Below are 19,101 nucleotides of genomic sequence, written 5' to 3'. Positions count from 1 at the left end.
GACCAATTTTTGTAAAAAGGTTAAATTGTGTTCAGGATATTATGTTCAAGAAGATAAAAAGTATTTAATTCATCTTAGAAAGGCAGCCATACAAATGGGAGAAGTTTATATATTTAAAAACTTTTAGTGTTAAAGGAAAAGCTTCAGTTATCTGGAAAGCTTATTGATATGAAATGTCTTGGCCATGAAGACATCCCCTAAGGAGGGCTTTATCTTTTAAACTCATATTCCAACTATTTTATATCTGCCAAACGTTACTGTATTACACGATTATAACTTTAACTTCCCCCAACTAAGAAAATTATTACTTATCAAACTAAATTTTCCATAAGGAGAGGAAAAGAGATAAATCTTCCTTGTAGAAGAATTCCAAGTAATATATGTATGTAAACCCCTCTTCCTTTCCAGGGGAGTTGGTCTTGGAGACTCAATTCCAAAGAATAAAGTATGAAAAGGAAAAAACACCAACAAACTTCACAGAGGAAAAACCCGGCAGACACTACCTTAAGCAAATGACAGGGTTAATACCATCGGTGATATGAGAATATTACATACTACCTGATATGATATGATAAAAAGGGCACTTCATCTCAGCAGTATTCTTTCCAAAACTCCATAATGCCAGTCCAATCATGAGAAAAACATAAACCCAGTTCAAAGCATAGACTACAAAATACCTGATTAGTATTCCTCAAAACTGACAAAGTCCCAAAAAACCAAAGAAAGACTAAGATACTGTCACAGAGCAGAGGCAATCACAGAAGACATTACAACGAAATATAGTGTGGTATCCTGGATTGGATATTGGAACAGAAAAAGAGTGTTAGTGGAAAAACTGGTAAGATCCAAGTAAAGTCTGGAGTTTAGTTAATAATGATTTATAGTGTTGGTAGCTTAGTTTTAGCAAATGTATCATAGCTGTGGAAGACAATAACAGGGTAAACCAAAACAGGGTGATGGGTGTACAGGAACCCTGTACTATCTTTGTAACTTTTCTGTAAATCCAAAAACAGATAGAAAACAAAACTTCCCACAAACTCTTGAAAATTATTTTAACATATTAAAGTACAGATAGACTTCTACAAGTTTAGAAGGCCGACTTGTGCAGAACACCTACTTACGATATCCACACTTAATCAGTCTAGTATAGTACCTCACGCCTGTAATCTCAGCACTCTGGGGGGCTGACTGAGGCAGGAAGAGCACTTGAGCCCAGGAGTTCAGGACCAGCCTGGGCAACATAGCAAGATTTTGTCTTTAATTTTTAAAAAATTAATATAATCACACTTAAAGCCCTTCTTGAGACCTATAGCACCATTTTGCGAGACTTGGAAGTTTAAGGTTTTCAGATTTGAATTCCCAGAGTATAAAATCAAACTGTTTTCCAAAAGTTCAGTTAACTCTTGAAAAAAGAATTGCACTGACAATTTATCTCAGCAGAGTGTGGTGAATTTGGATGAATCATTTAGCCTTGGGCCATGGTTATCCCAACTACAAAATAAGGTCCCTCTTAGTTTTAAAATTCTATAAATATGCCTCTCTCAAACATTGTAAATATTGTTTTAAAGTGAGGTACAAATTCCAAGGGAAAAAATAAAACTTTGACTAGGCAATTGATTCCACAAACATTTATTAAGTGATAATCACTGTGCTAAGTACAGGAGCTGTAGCCCTTACTCTCCAGAGGTCTGGCGAAAGAGATACATAAACAAGCTGTTACAGCCATGTATAAGTGCTCTAAAAAAATATTAACAAGATGTGCTGTGGTACAAAGGAAGAAGTTGCTTCATTCTTCCTGGAGATGTTACAGAAGCTTTGGACATAAAAAAACCAGGAATACCATGAAATAGTACTGTTTGATCTAACCAGAGTCAATGAGGAATTAGTCCTATGCTAGTAAACATTTATCTTCGTTGGCTGTTTGTAAATATCTGGGAATTACTGGATTTTCCCAGTGCTAAATTGGCTGCAGAGTCAGAAATTTGGTTGCTACAGAATTGTGCCAGAAAAGCACAAGTATCTCAAGTTGCAGATGCATTCTCTTGGGAATGTCTGAAATCTGTCCCCTGAAATGATTTAATTGCTGTCACATGAACAACATAACTTTCCAGAAAAGGCAGTGTGTTGGCTGACATAGTCTGTCATTACTAAATCAAGCCTTCATAAAAACCTCGCGCCTCACAGGTCATTCCATTTCCATCTTATAGCTGAATATTTCTAGTTTAGCCTTTGCAATATATAGTCTTATATGGTCTTGGTATTTAGTTTTGCTTTTAAATTCTGAATAGCATGGGAAACAGTAATTTAGAGTTCCTAAGCAAAAGTTCAATATTGGACCCTACTTTGATTCTAAGCTTACAAATTCTGAATAATTCTATTTGAACAGACCTTTCTTTAGCAGGGAGAATGTGACTATGGAGGACGTTTTGTCACTTAAATGACCATAAGTGGAGGAGATGAGTACTTCCTCCTGGGATGTTGCCCAAGACAAGTAAGAATATTTGAGAGGGATGCAGAAAACCGGTGAATGTTACTTCTCCAATTCCCAGGGCCCAGCTAGAGAAGTGCCTTTTGCTGGGAATGATAATTCTGGAAAATTCCCTACCAGCAACAAGCGAGACAGACAGGAGTGAAATAGCAAGCACAGACTGAGAACTGGGCAAAGTGCACAACAGAGAGATAGGCAGAAGTGTCTTCCCACGCTAATCTCCCTGTCCTGCCAGATCACAGCGTGTATGGACATGAGAGGAGCCAGGTGGCTGTGGGAGGTTTTCTCCCAGAGCAGTATCTACAGTTTTCTTAGGGCAGAGCTGCAAGGGAAAATATCTGTGACAACAACAGTTGTTTCTAAGCAGACACAGGGCCTTTTGCTTCTAAAAAAAAAATAGCGATTAGGTTTTTTTTCTGATTATAAATGTAGCAATGTCTCGTAGAGGAAGTTATACAAATTGCAGAAAAGCAGAAAGAAGAATATAAAGGTTACCTATTACATCTCCATGCAAAGATTGTCACTATTTAAATTTTGGTAAATTTCTTTCCAGAATTTTATGTGCATACATATATTCAACATGGTTGAGAGAATACTGTATGTACAATTTCATATTCGGTTATTTTTCAGTTAATATTGTGAGGAAGCCAGAGATCACCTCCAACCCCACTTTTAGCTCTTAGTGGGCTTTTTAGCTGGATGTAGAGGCCAAATTGAGACCAGGCAGATTAACAAGAGAAAAGCGTACAAATTTTATAAGTTTTATATGTACATAAGGATCTCCACAGGAGAGTGAAGTGTGAAGAAGTAGTCAAAGCAAGATGCTTTTATACTTTTTTTTGACAAGGAGCAATAAATTTGAGTAGAAATGACAGGACAAAGACAATCTGGCTAGGGACAGTGAATTTTCTAGAGGAGTCACTAGGAGATATATAGTGGGGTATAAAACTGGTGAAAGATTAGAGTTACTTCATTAAGTATGTTCGTTTAGGTCCATTGTCAACTACAATTCCAAGTCTCTGGTGATAAGAGCTGTTTTCTCGCCCTAGTATGGAGAGGGTACCCCTCCCAGAGAAATCTTTATTGCTTACTATACACAGAGAGACAGGTTAGCTTCCTTTTTCTAAGACTAAATTTTCTCTAATGTTTTCAACTCAAAATAATATGTCAATCTGACATTTTAAAATGACACATCCTCCACATCCTAGCTTATTACAAGAAAAACTATCTTTAAACATTATTTTTAGTGATGCATGTTCATCTTATGATGAAATTTATTTATTATAAATCCTAAATTCATTCACTTAAGAAATATTAAGAAAAATGTATTTATTCATTTAAGAGCCAAGCATTTTGCCAAATGCTAAATGTGTAATAATTTCCTTAACCATTCTTTAATTGTTGTTGGTCATTCAATCTGTTTCTTATAGCATTTTTTTGAGGCTTTAGACAAAAAGTGTAAATAGAGAATCAGCTTGGAGAAGATGTTTGAAAAAGTACTGGGAAAGGAATTTAGGCTACAAGAATGAGATGAAGGAGAAGGTCCAGTGACAGCTGCCTTCTTACCACTAAGGTGCCCCAAAAATATTTCCTGCAATACCAGGGATTGTTTATGGACAGTGGCATCTTTGTGGCACCAATATCATGTAACATAATGATAGAGATTCACTAACTTCTGCATCATTTCTGGAATTAGCCAATATAACTTCCTCACTTTTGGGCACTGTCTAGATATGCACTGTCTGACTAGCACAACCAGTGCTAGAGGCTGTTGGGTTAAGAAAGGGAAAGATCGGCTCACACCTGTAATCTCATTTCTTTGGAAGGCTGAGGCAGGAGGATCATGTGAACCCAGGAGTCCGAGACCAGCCTAGCCAACATAGTACGACCCCATCTCTACAAAAAAAAAAAAAAAAAAAAAGTAAACATTAGCCAGGCAGTGATGCATATCTGTAGTCCCTGGTACTTGGGAGTTTGAGGTGGGAGGAATGCTTGAGCTTGGGAGGTCGAGGCTGCAGTGAGCTATGATCGCACTACTGCACTCCAACCAGGGTGACAGAGGGAGACTCTGTCTCAAAAAACAAAGGAGGGGTGGGGAAGTGTCAATTTAGGGAAAAATGTAAGGCACAACTTTCTTTTTTCTTTTTGAAGCGAGGTCTCGCTCTTTCGCCTATCCCGGAGTGCAGTGGCGCAATCTCGGCTCACTGCAAGCTCCGCTTCCCGGATTCACGCCATTCTCCTGCCTCAGCCCCCCGAGGAGCTGGGACTACAGGCGCCCGCCAGTGCGCCCGGCTAATTTTTTGTATTTTTAGTAGAGACGGGGTTTCACCGTGTTAACCAGGATGGTCTCGATCTCCTGACCTCGTGATCCGCCCGCCACGGCCTCCCAAAGTGCTGGGATTACAGGCGTGAGCCACCACGCGCGACTGTAAGGCACAACTTTCTCAGCGGCGTGAGTGGAGCTATTTTAGCTACCGTTAAAAGTCTGAGGGTTGTAATTAAGTCAGGATGAACATACATTGTATTTTCAGAACCATCCCAATGGGACAGACCCTTCTAAGGCACTTTCCTCTTCCTGCTGTCCCTTCTTTGACTGCAGTGCAGGGAGCAACAGCTACCCCTATGCTAAAATACCTTCTCTTGCCTCTGTAGAGTTCCCAACAGAGATCTAAGCTATACCTGAGCTTGTTTAGAGGCCTTATACTAGTTCTGGACTTTCTGTCTCTTTAGCATTCAGCTCTAGCTGACCCACATAAGTTCAGTTTGTCAAAGACTCATTACCATGCAGTCTTTATGGGCATGGCATTATCCTAAGAAGGACAGTTATCTGATAAATAACTCCCAGAAAAAACACTCAGAGATATCTTGAAATATCAAGATGGCAGCATGCAACACAACATGCAGCTTACAGGAGGGTGTTGAACACTGGAAGTAGTTGGACTACATGTATGCACCCTGCATCATGCAGTAGCTATTCTCCTGAGAATCTGTGAGAAAATCAAGTGTCCTAGAAGTTAAGGGCTCAGGCTTTTGAGTCTTAGAGGCCTGGATTTGAATTTTGGCTCTATTAGCCACTTGGCCACTATTTCACTAGGACAATTTGTTTAATCCTGTAGGGCTCGGTTTCTTCATCTTTGAAACAAAAGTATTATAAGAATACCTCATAGATGACTAAATGAAATAACGTGAAGCTCTTATCTGGCACATAGTAAGTGCTCAGTAAATAGTAGTTATTATTATTAGAGTAGAAATGATTTTAAAATTAATTGAAGCCGGCTGGGTGTGGTGGCTCACGCCTGTAATCCCAGCACTTTGGGAGGCTGAGGCGGGCAGATCGTGAGGTCAGGAGTTCGAGACCAGCCTGGCCAATATGGTGAAACCCCATCTCTACTAAAAATACAAAAATTAGCCAGGAATCGCTTTAACCCAGGAGGCGGAGGTTGCAGTGAGCTGAGATCATGCCACTGCACTCCAGCCTGGACAACAGAGTGAGACTACATTAAATTAAAAAAAAAATGAAGCAATTTGGCAAATGGGTGGCCTTTGCCTTTAAGTTTAGTCAGAACCTTAAGAAAGAGAATGGTGTTTACTGTTTTTAAATTCCATAAGGGTATTTGAAGACTAAAGTAAAAAAAATAAGAAGATCCCTTGGAGCAGACTTCAAATGTTTCTTCCTCAGTTTTCTTAAAGCTGTATCAGTTTCAGTTCTAACCTAAGCTGAGATTATTTTAAATACTTGGAGAAAGCTGGCATTTAATTTAGCTGGAGCTAGTGTTTTGCATTTGTCTTCCAATGAAAGAATCTACCTCATTAGGAGATGCTGAGCAGTAATAACACAGCTGTTCAAAACTAGTAAAAATCCTAAAATGATTCATAAGGGACAGTGCAGAGGCTGCCTTCACAAGATTTTGTAACTCATCTGAAATCAAAGACTGCAAAGTACCAAACAGGGAGCTCTGGTTATTCTAGCCTGGGCCATCAGAGTGGCATGGAACAATTAGATTAAGGACTCTGGCTGTGTCAGGCACTGTGCTAGGGATATATTGGTGGGTAAAACAGACTCCCTGTCCTTAAGGATCCAACAGCCCAGTGAGAGACAGACATATAAGCAGGGAATTCCAGGGCAGTGTGATAGGTACTGTGGGCTAGTGGAACACAGGCTATTGTGGGATCAGGCCAGTCCCACAGCATTTCAGATTTAGAAAGTAAATTCCATCAGTTTACCTGGAATCGACTAGGTAGGCAGGAAAAAGAGAACATTAAGAAGGGAAACAAAATTAGGAAGCAAGAACTGAGCTAGAACTCACCACACTCTGAGGGATAAGGTAGAATATTTATTATTATTATTACTAATATTTTTGAGACAGAGTTTCTCTCCTGTCACCCAGGCTGGAGTGCAGTGGTATGGTCTCGGCTCAGGGCAACCTCCACCTCCTGGGTTCAAGCAGTTCGCCTGCCTCAGCCTCCGGAGTAGCTGGGATTACAGGTGTGCACCAACACGCCTGGCTAATTTTTGTATTTTTAGTAGAGACAGAGTTTTGCCATATTTGCCAGGCTGGTCTCAAATGGGTTCAAGCAATTCTCCTGGCTCAACCTCCCGAGTAGCTGGGATTACAGGTGTGCACCAACACACCTGGCTAATTTTTGTATTTTTAGTAGAGACGGGGTTTTGCCATGTTTGCCAGGCTGGTCTCAAACTTCTGACCTCAGGTGATCCACCCATCTCAGCTCCCAGAGTGCTGAGATTACAGGTGTGAACCACCACACCCAGCAGAATACTGATTTAATACTTTACAATGAGATCTTCATCTTTCCAGCTATCAGATCACTTGTGCTCAGCCTGCAGGGTAACTCCCCCATGCCAAGATTCCCAGGGATGAGCTTGGTGAGCTCACAAGTTAGAGGAGGTGAATAGTTCTGAGGGATATTTCATAAAAACCCACAGAATTATTCTTGTCCTCAGTAGGTTTAACCTTTCCAAAGGCCAGAATATTCTGATTCCATCCTTAGGTAGATCTGGATGAACAGACTCTGATAGGTTGGCCACTCAGGCTTCCTTTTTAAAAACTCCATGTTGATAATCACACCTCTGCAAATGCAGTCTTTTAAATATGTTTTTTGTTTATTAGGTAATTCACTCACATGTTCAAAATTCAAAGGTACAATAGGCTTACAGTGGAAAATCTCTCTCGTTCCTGTTTCCTAGCCATCCAGGTCCCCTCCCCAGGGACAACTTAGATTATCAGTATCTGTGTATCCTTCCAAATATATTTTATTGATGCAGTCCAAATAATATTTTCTAAAAAAATTCCAGCTTTATTTACATTCCAGTCATGAGAATATACTTTAGTCACCTTGTTTGAACTTGAGTAATACATTACTGTTTCTAACTTACTTTGAGAGATATCCTTCCCCTAAACTGTAGGTACATATGTCTCTTAGGTGGCTTCTGTAGATGGCTAATCTCATCCAGTGTATCTGTGTGTATATGTATGTGCTTAAGCAATTTCACAGAGTATCTGTATTCTTAAGTTCTAGGAACACCTTCCTCTGTACTTGTTTATGCCCTATGTACAGATTCTGAAGTCAACCATGATATAGAAATAATGAATTCTTACAACGGGCTCTTTTGTTGTTTATTTTGTTAATCCAATGACTTTACTCACTTTGTTTTATTTTAATCTCAAGACACATTTCGAAAACTCTGTGCTTTGTTGGTTGGAACTAGGGAGAGTTGGGCATATCCCCAAAGCAACAGTGATGAGGGAGAATTGAAAAGTTGAATTTTTGCCATGCTTCTGGTATGTTTTCTATTCCCTGTCCTTTCAGACCCCTTTATACACACAGTATCCTAAATTATGCCCTTAAGTTAAGCTACAAAGATGAACTACTATTAGACTTGAATATGCATAACGACTAGGTATGAGACCACCAAGATCCTAAAATTATTGGTTCAAAGTTATTGATGGTATCTACTACCAATAGGGGAAGGCAAGACAAGACTTCACAGTCTATTCCATTTCTTCTGAATAAGGCAGCAACTAAAGACCACGGTTGCCAACTATCACTATATTGATACTTTGCAGAGTTGGTCCAGTATTAGACAAACAATCTAGTATGGAAAGCTTGTACTTTAAATTGATGAGGTCACTCTAGAAATTGTTACGGAATTTTTTCAAAAACAGAACATAAAAGAGAATGAAAAAATGTAATTGTAGTAAATGAATAAAAGTGTGGTATAAAAGGGGAAAAAGGGCAAAGAATGAAAGTAAATCAGAGGCATGGCAAAAAGGAGAAGTGAGTGCTTTGATTTGCTTTTATAACAGTAGGACTGGTTTGGGTGGCGCTATCCACACACTTTCTGCTGGATCCCAGGAGATAAGGGTATGCTCTTTGGCTATGAGTTTTTCATTATGTAAAACTTAACAACATCTTAACTTCATTATTACCAGGCACTCCCAATTCTTACATCTGCAAAATTAAAATAGTGCTTTTAATGGGTGGCAAGAGGATGTCCTCCAATTTCAAGCAGAAATGGTATAGTAATCTCAAGGCCTTGTTATGTGTACTTACTGTACTCTTCAGTTCTTTTCAGGAGAAGCACATCTCTGGCTGCCCTCAGTACACCAAGAGAATCAGAACTCAGAGGTGGCTGCATTTTATTGTTGGGAGAAAGTACTTTTTAAATTTTGAGAAATGTTAGATTTCCCAAAACCTCACTAGAAGTATGAAGCCTTGATTAGAAAGATAAAGGGATTTGGCTCCAGGTCACACAGCAAATTAGTGGCAGAATTAAGTTATGAACCTAGACTTACTCCTTTCACCACATTATGGCATTGAGGGGCCTCCTTATTGCTAGAGTAGTAACACATTACCTCATATAGCTTTTTTTTTTCCCTAGATGGAGTCTTACTCTGTCGCCCAGGCTGGAGTGTAGTGGCTCGATCTCAGCTCAGTAGCTGGGATTACAGGCACCCACCACCATGCCTGGCTTTTTTTTTTTTTTTTTGAGACGGAGTCTAGCTCTGTGGCCCAGGCTGGAGTGCAGTGGCGCCATCTCGGCTCACTGCAAGCTCCGCCTCCCGGGTTCACGCCATTCTCCTGCCTCAGCCTCCTGAGTAGCTGGGACTACAGGCGCCCACCATCACGCCCGGCTAAGTTTTTTTTGTATTTTTAGTAGAGACGGGGTTTCACCGTGTTAGCCAGGATGGTCTCGATTTCCTGACCTCGCGATCCACCCGCCTCGGCCTCCCAAAGTGCTGGGATTACAAGCATGAGCCACCGTGCCCGACCTAGTTTTTGTATTTTTAGTAGAGACAGCGTTTCATCATGTTGGCCAGGATAGTCTCAAACTCCTGACCTCAGGCAATCCGCCAGCCTTGGCCTTCCCAATTGCTGGGATTACAGGCGTGAGCCACTGCACCCGGCCTCATACAGCTCTAATGCCACGCATCAAGTTCTGCATGTACAATCTCTCATTTTGGCCCCTCAGCAACCCCTCATGTGCTAGGGACAGTAAATTCTATTGTTCTCACTTTGCAGATAAGAAGACTGCAATTCAGGAAGACATGTAGTAGTCTATAAGTGATTCAGGACTGGAACTCAGTTATCCTAATTCCCTCTCGGAGGCTCTTTCCACCATGCTATCTGCTTGTCTGGTGCTTTCCATCCATGAACTCTGGAAAACAAGCTTGAGATACCAAAATTAAAAAGACAGCTCATCAAAAATGAATAGTTACAATTCTATAACTACAAAAATGAAATACTCAAATCTCTTGCCCCCTCTCCTGCTAGGAGCATAAATGTTAACCTGAGTTCTCTAGCTTTGCACAAATGCACAGCAATTAAGACTGCACTGTGAGGGAAAATACTTTTCTAAAAAAGAATCCTAATCAAGTTGAAACAAAAATTTTAAAACATGAAATGGTAGGAACGAAACTGTCGTCCTCCCTTATTTCTGACCCACACTTGTCGGTTTTCATGACGGAGCTTCTCAAGCCAGGGGCACATGGCCAAAGACCATGTGAAATGCCAGGTGTTCCAAATAACAACGGATGGGGTAGTGGAAGGAAAGCACTGCCTCCCCGGGGAGCAAATGGCCCAATTTCCAGACTTAGTTTTCTGCAGTCTCAAACTCGATGTTGCACTAAGAAACCGCCGAATCTTTAGGTGGTTTCGTTTACCGAAAAATGAGGTGACTGGTTCAGTGCGCATATGTGAATTTAAGGGTAACACTGTACTCACGCTTTGCATATTTAAATTCTCAAATATTCACTTAATATATGCATAGACCATTGTCACTTCGTCGGAAGTCGCGTCCTGCCCAGTTGCGCGAAACTACAGCGGGCCTTCTTGCGGCGCTCGGGTCGGGGTCCGGGTCCGGGCGTGCAACAGAAGCCGTCAGTGGCCCCGCTGGCTAAAAAAGGGCAAGCGTCGGAGGCTCGAGCCAGAGGCCGCGGCGCTTCCCAACAGTTCCTAATTCGGGGCGCTACGCCGGCCCCACCACCTGTTCCCGGCAGCCAATGGGGCCGCGGGGGGCGGCCGGGGCGGAGCGCGGCTACAAAAGGCCTCGGGCCCCGCGCGCCCGCCCACCCAGCTCCGGGCGCGCTCTCGGGGAGGCTTGGAGTGACGCGGCCCAGGGCCAGGAACATTCCGCGCGTGGACCAGCCGGGCCGGGGCGATGCTGCGGGTGCGGTGTCTGCGCGGCGGGAGCCGCGGCGCCGAGGCGGTGCACTACATCGGGTCTCGGGTGCGTGCGCCACCGGCCTCGTCTGGCGGCCGCGTGACTCACTCGGTCCTGCGGGCGGCGTGGAGCACTCGCTCGCTCCCTCCCCGGAGCCGCCGCCTTCCCTGGCTTTCCCCAGCCGGAATTGCACGAGAGTGTCCCTTCTGGTATCCCTGGGAAGCTCAGCTTCAAGAGCCTTTGCAGGCTCCAGGAGCTGGGCGGCGTCCCCCGGTCAGGGGGAACTTGCGTTGCGGCCCCACCCCTTGGGGTCCACTTGCTGTCTGCGCGTCTGCGGCCTGCTGGCCCACGGCGCAGGGGGCGCCGCCCCCTCTACCGGACCTTGGTGCGCTGCACCAAACTTCCCGCTCGGAGCAAGGGGTTGGGACGACGGAGGCTCCTCTTAGTAAAAGGGTGGCGTTATTGGGGTTCAGTAGCCTGACTGGGTGTCGAGTTGGGGAGATTTATGGAAAATGCTTGTGGGGTAGATGGATGGGGAGAAGAGGCAAGCAAAGTGGGAATCGGGGACGGGGAGCGAGCGACCAGATTCACTCCAAGTATAACATGGGATCCCACGTCTGGAGAGGGGTCGGGGCGAGTGCAGCCTGTAAGCAGAGTTTCTGCGCTCCCCGCCCTCGGCTGCCCTGGCCGCAGACCCTCCCATGCTGCTAGGACTGGAATCGCTCCGACTTTCTGGCTTTCCCCCAGCAACTGGTTCCTGAACAGCTGTCACTCTCCGTCTTGCTTCTGCCTCCACCCGAGTTCCCCTCCTGCCCACTTCCTAAGGCTTTTAACAGAGCAGGATAGAGATTTTGGGGGGTTGAGGTTTGCTCAGGGGTTGAGGGACCCTCCCTGCTCTAGATTTTATAGGCCATGCATTTTTAAAAGGCTTTCGAAGTTTTTAGATCTCCTTTTTAGTTGTTTGAATTTACGTCTGAGCTAATCCTGATCTTGGCTAGGGTACTGTGGACCATCTGTAAAATGGAGCAGATGGCAGTTGCTCACTCTCAGAATTGAAGTGCCAAAGAATGCGAAGTGTATGTCAAAGATGAAAAAAATTTGATTTGAAGCTGGTTATTCTGAAAGATAAAGTCCTTTACAAATGTTCCCAACTTTTCATTTGTAAAAAAAAAAAATAAAAAGCCTAATATTGGTAACCTTTGATACTTAAGGGAAAAGGAGGTTCCGTCCCCAGCTGAGACTGGCGGGAAGTTTTAGAGCAGCTGTCTATGGTTTTCTGAGAGGAGGACTGACCCATCTGCAGAAGAGTTGCTTAAAGCTTGAGTGCAGGAATTGCATTCTGAGATAAAGATGGGGGTGTATGGTCGCTGGGGACACGGTCTTCTGAGGAGTTTTAAAGAGTTACAGCAATTAATAGATAAGAAGACAATTTGTAGATAAACAACAGGGTTAAAAAAATTATCTGTAATCCCACTACCCAGCTACACATTATGCACATCTTGGTTTACGCTCTTCTAAAGGGGTTTAAGTGGCAATGTTATGCTGGATTTTTGCCCCATCTCCACTTCCTCCTCTCTGCAAATACTGATAGAGCAATGCAATACAATAATCTTTTCTTTGTTCTTGGAAGCTTGGACGAACCTTGACAGGATGGGTGCAGCGAACTTTCCAGAGCACCCAGGCAGCTACGGCTTCCTCCCGGAACTCCTGTGCAGCTGATGACAAGGCCACTGAGCCTCTGCCCAAGGACTGCCCTGTCTCTTCTTACAACGAATGGGACCCTTTAGAGGAAGTGATAGTGGGCAGAGCAGAAAACGCCTGTGTTCCGCCGTTCACCGTCGAGGTGAAGGTAAAGGAAGGCTATTCACATGTCTGAAAGTGCGTTCCCTCCTCACCTGCTGGTGCTACCCTCTGACTGCTTTCCCTTCAGCTTACTCCCAGACCTCTCAATCCAGTGATTAAGTTATCTTACTTGACACCTCTGCGGTATTTGACACTATTTACACCAATGATAATTGCTTCCTTACTGAAGCTCTTCCCTTGGATTCTGAGAGAGCTTTTCTGGGAATAATAGTTCTTTCACTGTCCTCAGATCTTCTTCCATCACAGCCTGTAATGCCAAGGTTGAACAGAATATTACTTTCAGCCCCCTTCTCTTAGCCATTCTCACAGCTACCGCTCCCACCTCCTCTCTGGTCCGGATCTCAGTAGTGAACTCCTTCCAGATCAATGAGTTAAACTCCTTACGGGATATTGCCACAAGACTTCAAACTTGGCACATCTGGAGTTCAGTTGCCAGCACTCTGCTAAAGTGGATCCCTCCTCATTACTGCCTTTTAATTATTGGCATTCCTATTTAATCAAGCTAAAACACAAAAGAATCATCTTCGATTTCTCCTTATGTCACATCCTCTGCATCCATTCTCCAAGGTTTAACAAGGCTTTCGTCAAAATGAATCTTGCCTCATCCCTCTGCTTTGCCTCTCCCTAAGGGTTGGGAGCTCATCTGCTGCCTGGACTATTGCAGTTAACTCCTAACTGGTCACTCCTACTCACTCTTCTCACCAAACCACCTGGCAGCTGCAATCCAAGTGATTTTTTAAAACTCAGATGTGATCATGTTACTCATCCTTCTTTTCCTCCTCTACTTTGCTAGGCGACCCCCCCTACCCCACCACCCCTCGCGTTGTTTAGGATAAAGTCCTCATGGTATTCAAGATCCTTCACAATCTGGCTCTTGTCTGCATTTCCAGGATTCTCCATTCCAGTTATGGACTCATCTGTTAGTACAGCAGATTAGCAGGTGTTCATTTCTGGTCAAGTCCCTCTCCCCTCTAATATTCCACCCTGGTTTTCAGCAGACTTTATAAGACAACCATATAAGGCAGCTAAGCTAGACTACTCAATGTTTCTTCACAAGCCCTGCATCTTTGCCGCTACCTAAGTCTCTTCTACCTATCTTCCTGTGCCCTTTAGTCTGTAGTTTAAACCTACCACCACCTAGCTTCAATGACACCTTTCACAAAGTCTTCCAGGATTTCCCTGGCAACAAGTAATATCTCCCTTTTTAAAAACTGCTAGTGGTGGCCAGGCGCGGTGGCTCACACCTGTAATCTCAACACTTTGGGAGGCTGAGGCGGGTGGATCACGAGGTCAGGAGATCAAGACCATCCTGGCTAACACAGTGAAACCCCATCTCCACTAAAAATACAAATATTAGCCGGGCGTGGTGGCGGGTACCTGTAGTCCCAGCTACTTGGGAGGCTGAGGCAGGAGAATGGCATGAACCCAGGAGGCAGAGGTTGCAGTGAGCCGAGATGGCGCTGTTGCACACCAGCCTGAGCAACAGAGTGAGACTCCATCTCAAAAACAAACAAACAAACAAACAAAAACTCCTAGTGGTTTTTATCTGTAATGTTCTTATATCCAGGGCCTCTATGGGCTGGTGTTCAGGTTCTATACTGCATAAGGGTCCCATATCTAAGAGACCACCTTCCACATTGTAGAGACAGCCTAGACTCCTATTAATAATGGGTTACAAATGTATCTTTAATGTCCTTAAATTTTTCCTGAATATTTACACTTTTATTTGTAAAGTGGATTGAGGAAAGACGTTCTGTAACAGCATTGTTGTGGTCTTCAGAAATATTGCCTACCATGTACCAGGGCTCTAGAGGTATTAATGTAAAAGATCTTCCTTTCTATATGAAGAGATATGATGTTCACATAGAAACGAAGACCAAGTATCTTATTCCAATCGACTGACAAGGCAGTTGAAGTGCCAGGAAAGCTAAGGAAAGAGGAATGACCAAGTGCTGGCCAGTTAAGAAGTCCTCTTGAAGGAAATGACTCCTGAGTTAGACTGGGAAGACAGGGAAATAGAAAAAGTAATAACTTCTAATTGTTCTGAAACTATCTTTGGTTCTGATATTTGGAATTTGATGAGAAGATTAATTTAGACACCATCCGCATGTTTTTAAAAGGCATAGTAGTCTTTTTAAGTCTTTTCCTGAAAAGTCCCATCCCCTAACCATTTTAATTGGGTGAAATTAAAATTTAAATCCAAGCAATAATTTATCCTTCTACTTGTCTTTAAAGTGATAGACTTTCATATCATGCGATTTTACAGAATCAGAATTCTCAGACATAATTTTGAGTTCTTTGTCACTTGATTTATGACTTTAGACTTTGTCATTTCATGGGCTTGTGGAAAAAGTACCATGCTGAAGTCAGGAGTCTGGGATTAATTAGGTATTTGATAAAAACTTGATAGCTAGTCTCGGTTAATTAGCTATTTGACCTTGTACAAGATTCCACAAATTTCTGGGCCACAGTAAAATGAAGATATTAAGAGGTTTGCTAGTTTGCTATCTACCTAACAGGATTAAGGATTAATCTAAAGGTGAAAGGTTACATGTTAAGTATTTTAAAGGACAAAACAACAACTTATTATTTTTGTATGGATCCAGTTTGCCAATTACATTCCAAAGGTACTTTGTGGGTGTAATAGTTGTAGATATCAGTAACATTAGCAGTATTGATTTCATTCATTTGTCTGGTTCTTTTTGTTTGTTTATTCTTTTTTCTCTTTCTCTCTTTGATTCTAGACAGGAAATAATGGTTATTTGTTTCATGCCATGTGCTAAGCCTGGTTTTGAGGGAGAAAAAAGTAAATCTAAGACATGCATAGATCCTAGCAAGCAAGGCCGTGCCTTGTAGTAGAGAAGAATGACACATGTATTAATCAGTTTGGGAACAATAAAAGAAAAAATAATGTAGTACTGTCCATAGGCAATCAGAGCAGAAGATGTTGGAAGATATAAGTACTAGAGAAATTTTAAGGAAAGGAATGTGGAACCTAATTGTTTGGAAGCATAATTTTTTAAAGCTCTGTGACTTTTTGTTCTGCAAAATATAGTAAATATTTGCTATGAAATATATATATATATAATTTTTTTTTTTTTTTTTAAGATAGAATCTCGCTGTCTCGCCCAGGCTGCAGTGCAGTGGCGTGATCTCAGCTCACTGCAAGCTCCGCCTCCTGGGTTCATGCCATTCTCCCACCTCGGCCTCCCAAGTAGCTGGGACTACAGGTGCCCCCCACCAGGCCCGGCTAATTTTTTTTTTTTGTATTTTTAGTAGAGACGGGGTTTCACCAGGTTAGCCAGGATGGTCTTGATCTCCTGACCTCGTGATCCGCCCGCCTTCGCCTCCCAAAGTGCTGGGATTGCAGGGGTGAGCCACTGTGCCCAGCCTCAAATATGTTTTTGTTTTGCTTTTGCCTTTTTAAAAATAAAGCCCTTGATAAAGGACCTTTTATAAAATACAAGATTAATCAAGATTAGTGTAATATAAGCTTACAGCTGGATAAATACATTTCTGTTGTCATTTCTTGGCCTTCCAAAGACAGTATTTAAAAATTCACTTGGCAAACCATTGTAAAGGGTTTTAGGCTTTGAAAGAGTATAAAAGTTCAAGGAATGCAGACATACCTTTGCAACAGATTATTAAAAACATCATATGCTAAGCATCTAATATAGTGTTCATTATCTTGCAAACAACTTGGTAAATGATTGCTGGCTCATTTAGCAGGGTTATAAAGGAAGTGTAAACAATTTCTAGCTATCTCTTGTAAAACGTATTGTGCCCTGATCATTTGTACTTTGCCCAACCTTTGCCAGCTTATAAACTCTACAAGAAAAAATCACATTTGTTCAAATAACCTTTTTCTCCCAGCAAAGTTTAATTTATCAAGGCAAGCTTCACCCTGCACAAATAGTCACGGAGGGTACTTTGGAATGAGTCTGGCGAGACAGCATAACTCTGCATCTGCTGTAACCCAGTGTTAAATTTTCAAAGGCTTCTTGTCCCTAGTGGATTGTAGGAGATGTGCCTGGCATGAGAAGGAGGAAGTGGTGAATGGATGAGTAGTACCAGCATGTATCTGAGAGGAATATAAAGAGTCATTATTATCCTCTTTCTGGTTGCTGTTGCAGAAATTCCTAGGAGTACAAAACAGTGGAGTGCTTTTATTTTGTTTTTTGAAAGGGTAGCTTGGTCTTTAAAAATGTTTAATGATGATAATATTTTTCATAGGCCAGAAATTCAGCCTGCTGTTTGCCTATAGACCTTAGTAAAAGAGCTAATTAATGATTCAGACCCCAGGTGTCAGCAAACTTCATCTTTCTACCAGATAGTAAGTAATTTAGGCTTTGCAGACCATCAGTCTCTGTTGCAACTACTCAACTCTCAGCTGTGCCATTATAGTGCAAAAGCAGCCATAGACAATATGTAAACAAATGAATGTGCCTGCATTCCTGTAAAACTTTATTTACAAAAAGAAGCAGCAGGCCAAATTTGCCTATGGGCCTTTGTTTACCAGCCTCTATTTAAGACTTTCGCTGGCATCATTCAGTTTTTCTAAAGACCTGTTTCTTGGCTTATTCCTTATCCACCAAGCTGGATTCCAGCGTAACTGATGTGAATCTGGATATTGAACTAACAAGAGATGGGTCCACTTTCATATATTTGATATTTATCAGACTGAGATAAAAATGGAAGTCAAGACACAAAATCTAGAAAAGATATTGTCTTTGACATTAAAGAGCTAAACATCTAGACATTTGATCAGTCTTGATGAGTAAAAGCCATTGGGACAATTTGAACTTGTTAAGCAATTCCAGTCTTAAAAGTTTTTGCACATCTAGTTAGAAGTGTTCAAACCAGTATAACACGGCCAAGTCCCATGATGTATTAGGGACACTCTTTGAGTAACAGTCAGAGAACTTGAGTTCTAGTCCTGCTTGTCCAGATAGTTAGCAAGCATGTGACCTGCCAGAGCCTCTTTCCTTACATGTGAAATAAGCATATGAGAACTTGCCCTGTTTCTTTGATAGGATTGCTGGGAAACCAAATGAGAATATCCAGCTAAAGTAGACACACTCTGACACACTTGAGCCCATTACCAAGTTTTACACCTTCTTTCTAGTACTTATTGCTATCTGAAATTATCTGATTTATGGTGGAGACCCTCATATCTGACATGATCAGGACTAGTAGTTTGTCATTTCATCAATTATATAAATAAACATTTTAAAAATACCTGCTTTAAACATTTTTAAACAAAAATTTAAAACATTTAAAACATTTTTAAACTTAAAATATATCAATGTACATTGCTTTGCTAATCTTTTGATGAAGGTTTAAGGCTTTTTCTTAGTCTGGATTCTCTGGTTAGCATTCTGCTTCATTTAGCTTGAAAAATGGGAAGATGCATTACATACATTTCTCAATGTATTTATGATTGAGAAATTGACTAAGAACTTAGACATTTGGAAAACAATCTGAATGCAGAATCTGTCTAGATTTTTATATTTTTGAAAGCCAATATTTTGGCTGGGCACGGTGGCTCACGCCTGTAATCCCAGCCCTTTGGGAGGCCGACGCGGGTAGATCATGAGGTCAGGAGATGGAGACCAGCCTGGCCAACATGGTGAAACCCTGTCTCTACTAAAAATACAAAAAATTAGCCGGGCGTGGTGGCATGCGCCTGTAATCCCAGCTACTCAGGAAGTTGAGGCAGGAGAATCATTTGAACCTGGTGGGAGGTGGAGGTTGCAGTGAGCTGAGATGGCGCCATTGCACTCCTGCCTGGGCAACAGAGTGAGACTCCATCTCAAAAACAAAAACAAACAAAACAATATTTAACAGCTGTTGCACCTACCCTATTCAACAATAATTTTTAGCAAACTGACTGAGCCATTTTAAAGCATTCAAATGTTTTCTCTTTGGTTGTCTTAAAATGCACATAGCCCTGGAAACTTTCTAAATTTTTTTTTCAGTTATTAAAAATTTGTGAATTTGCTTATCATATCACTTTCTTGTATGACAAAAAGACTGGAAGAGATGTGAGGGCTGAATGGATTAGAAA

At 41.9% G+C, this 19,101-nt stretch overlaps 1 protein-coding gene across 3 annotated transcripts in view; it reads left to right on the top strand.

The window, feature by feature from the left end:
- GATM (glycine amidinotransferase) overlaps positions 1 to 19,101 on the top strand; it is a 48,704-nt gene that overhangs the window by 20,268 nt on the left and 9,335 nt on the right. Inside the window, exons 1-2 of one of the 3 annotated variants that reach the window (XM_032176137.2) lie at positions 11,073 to 11,237; positions 12,802 to 13,020. In XM_032176137.2, coding sequence (XP_032032028.1) covers positions 11,169 to 11,237; positions 12,802 to 13,020 — 288 coding nt within the window. In that variant the 5' untranslated portion in view covers positions 11,073 to 11,168. Of the gene's footprint in view, positions 1 to 11,072; positions 11,238 to 12,801; positions 13,021 to 19,101 lie in introns of those variants that run through there. The other 2 variants (XM_058427545.1, XM_058427546.1) reach the window with 2 other exon arrangements.

This window comes from Hylobates moloch, unplaced genomic scaffold (genome assembly GCF_009828535.3).
Source record: "Hylobates moloch isolate HMO894 unplaced genomic scaffold, HMol_V3 SCAFFOLD_14, whole genome shotgun sequence".
Taxonomy (NCBI): Eukaryota; Metazoa; Chordata; class Mammalia; order Primates; family Hylobatidae; genus Hylobates; species Hylobates moloch.
Note: the sequence above shows the minus strand (reverse complement) of the source record. Positions and strands in the feature narration are given on the sequence as shown.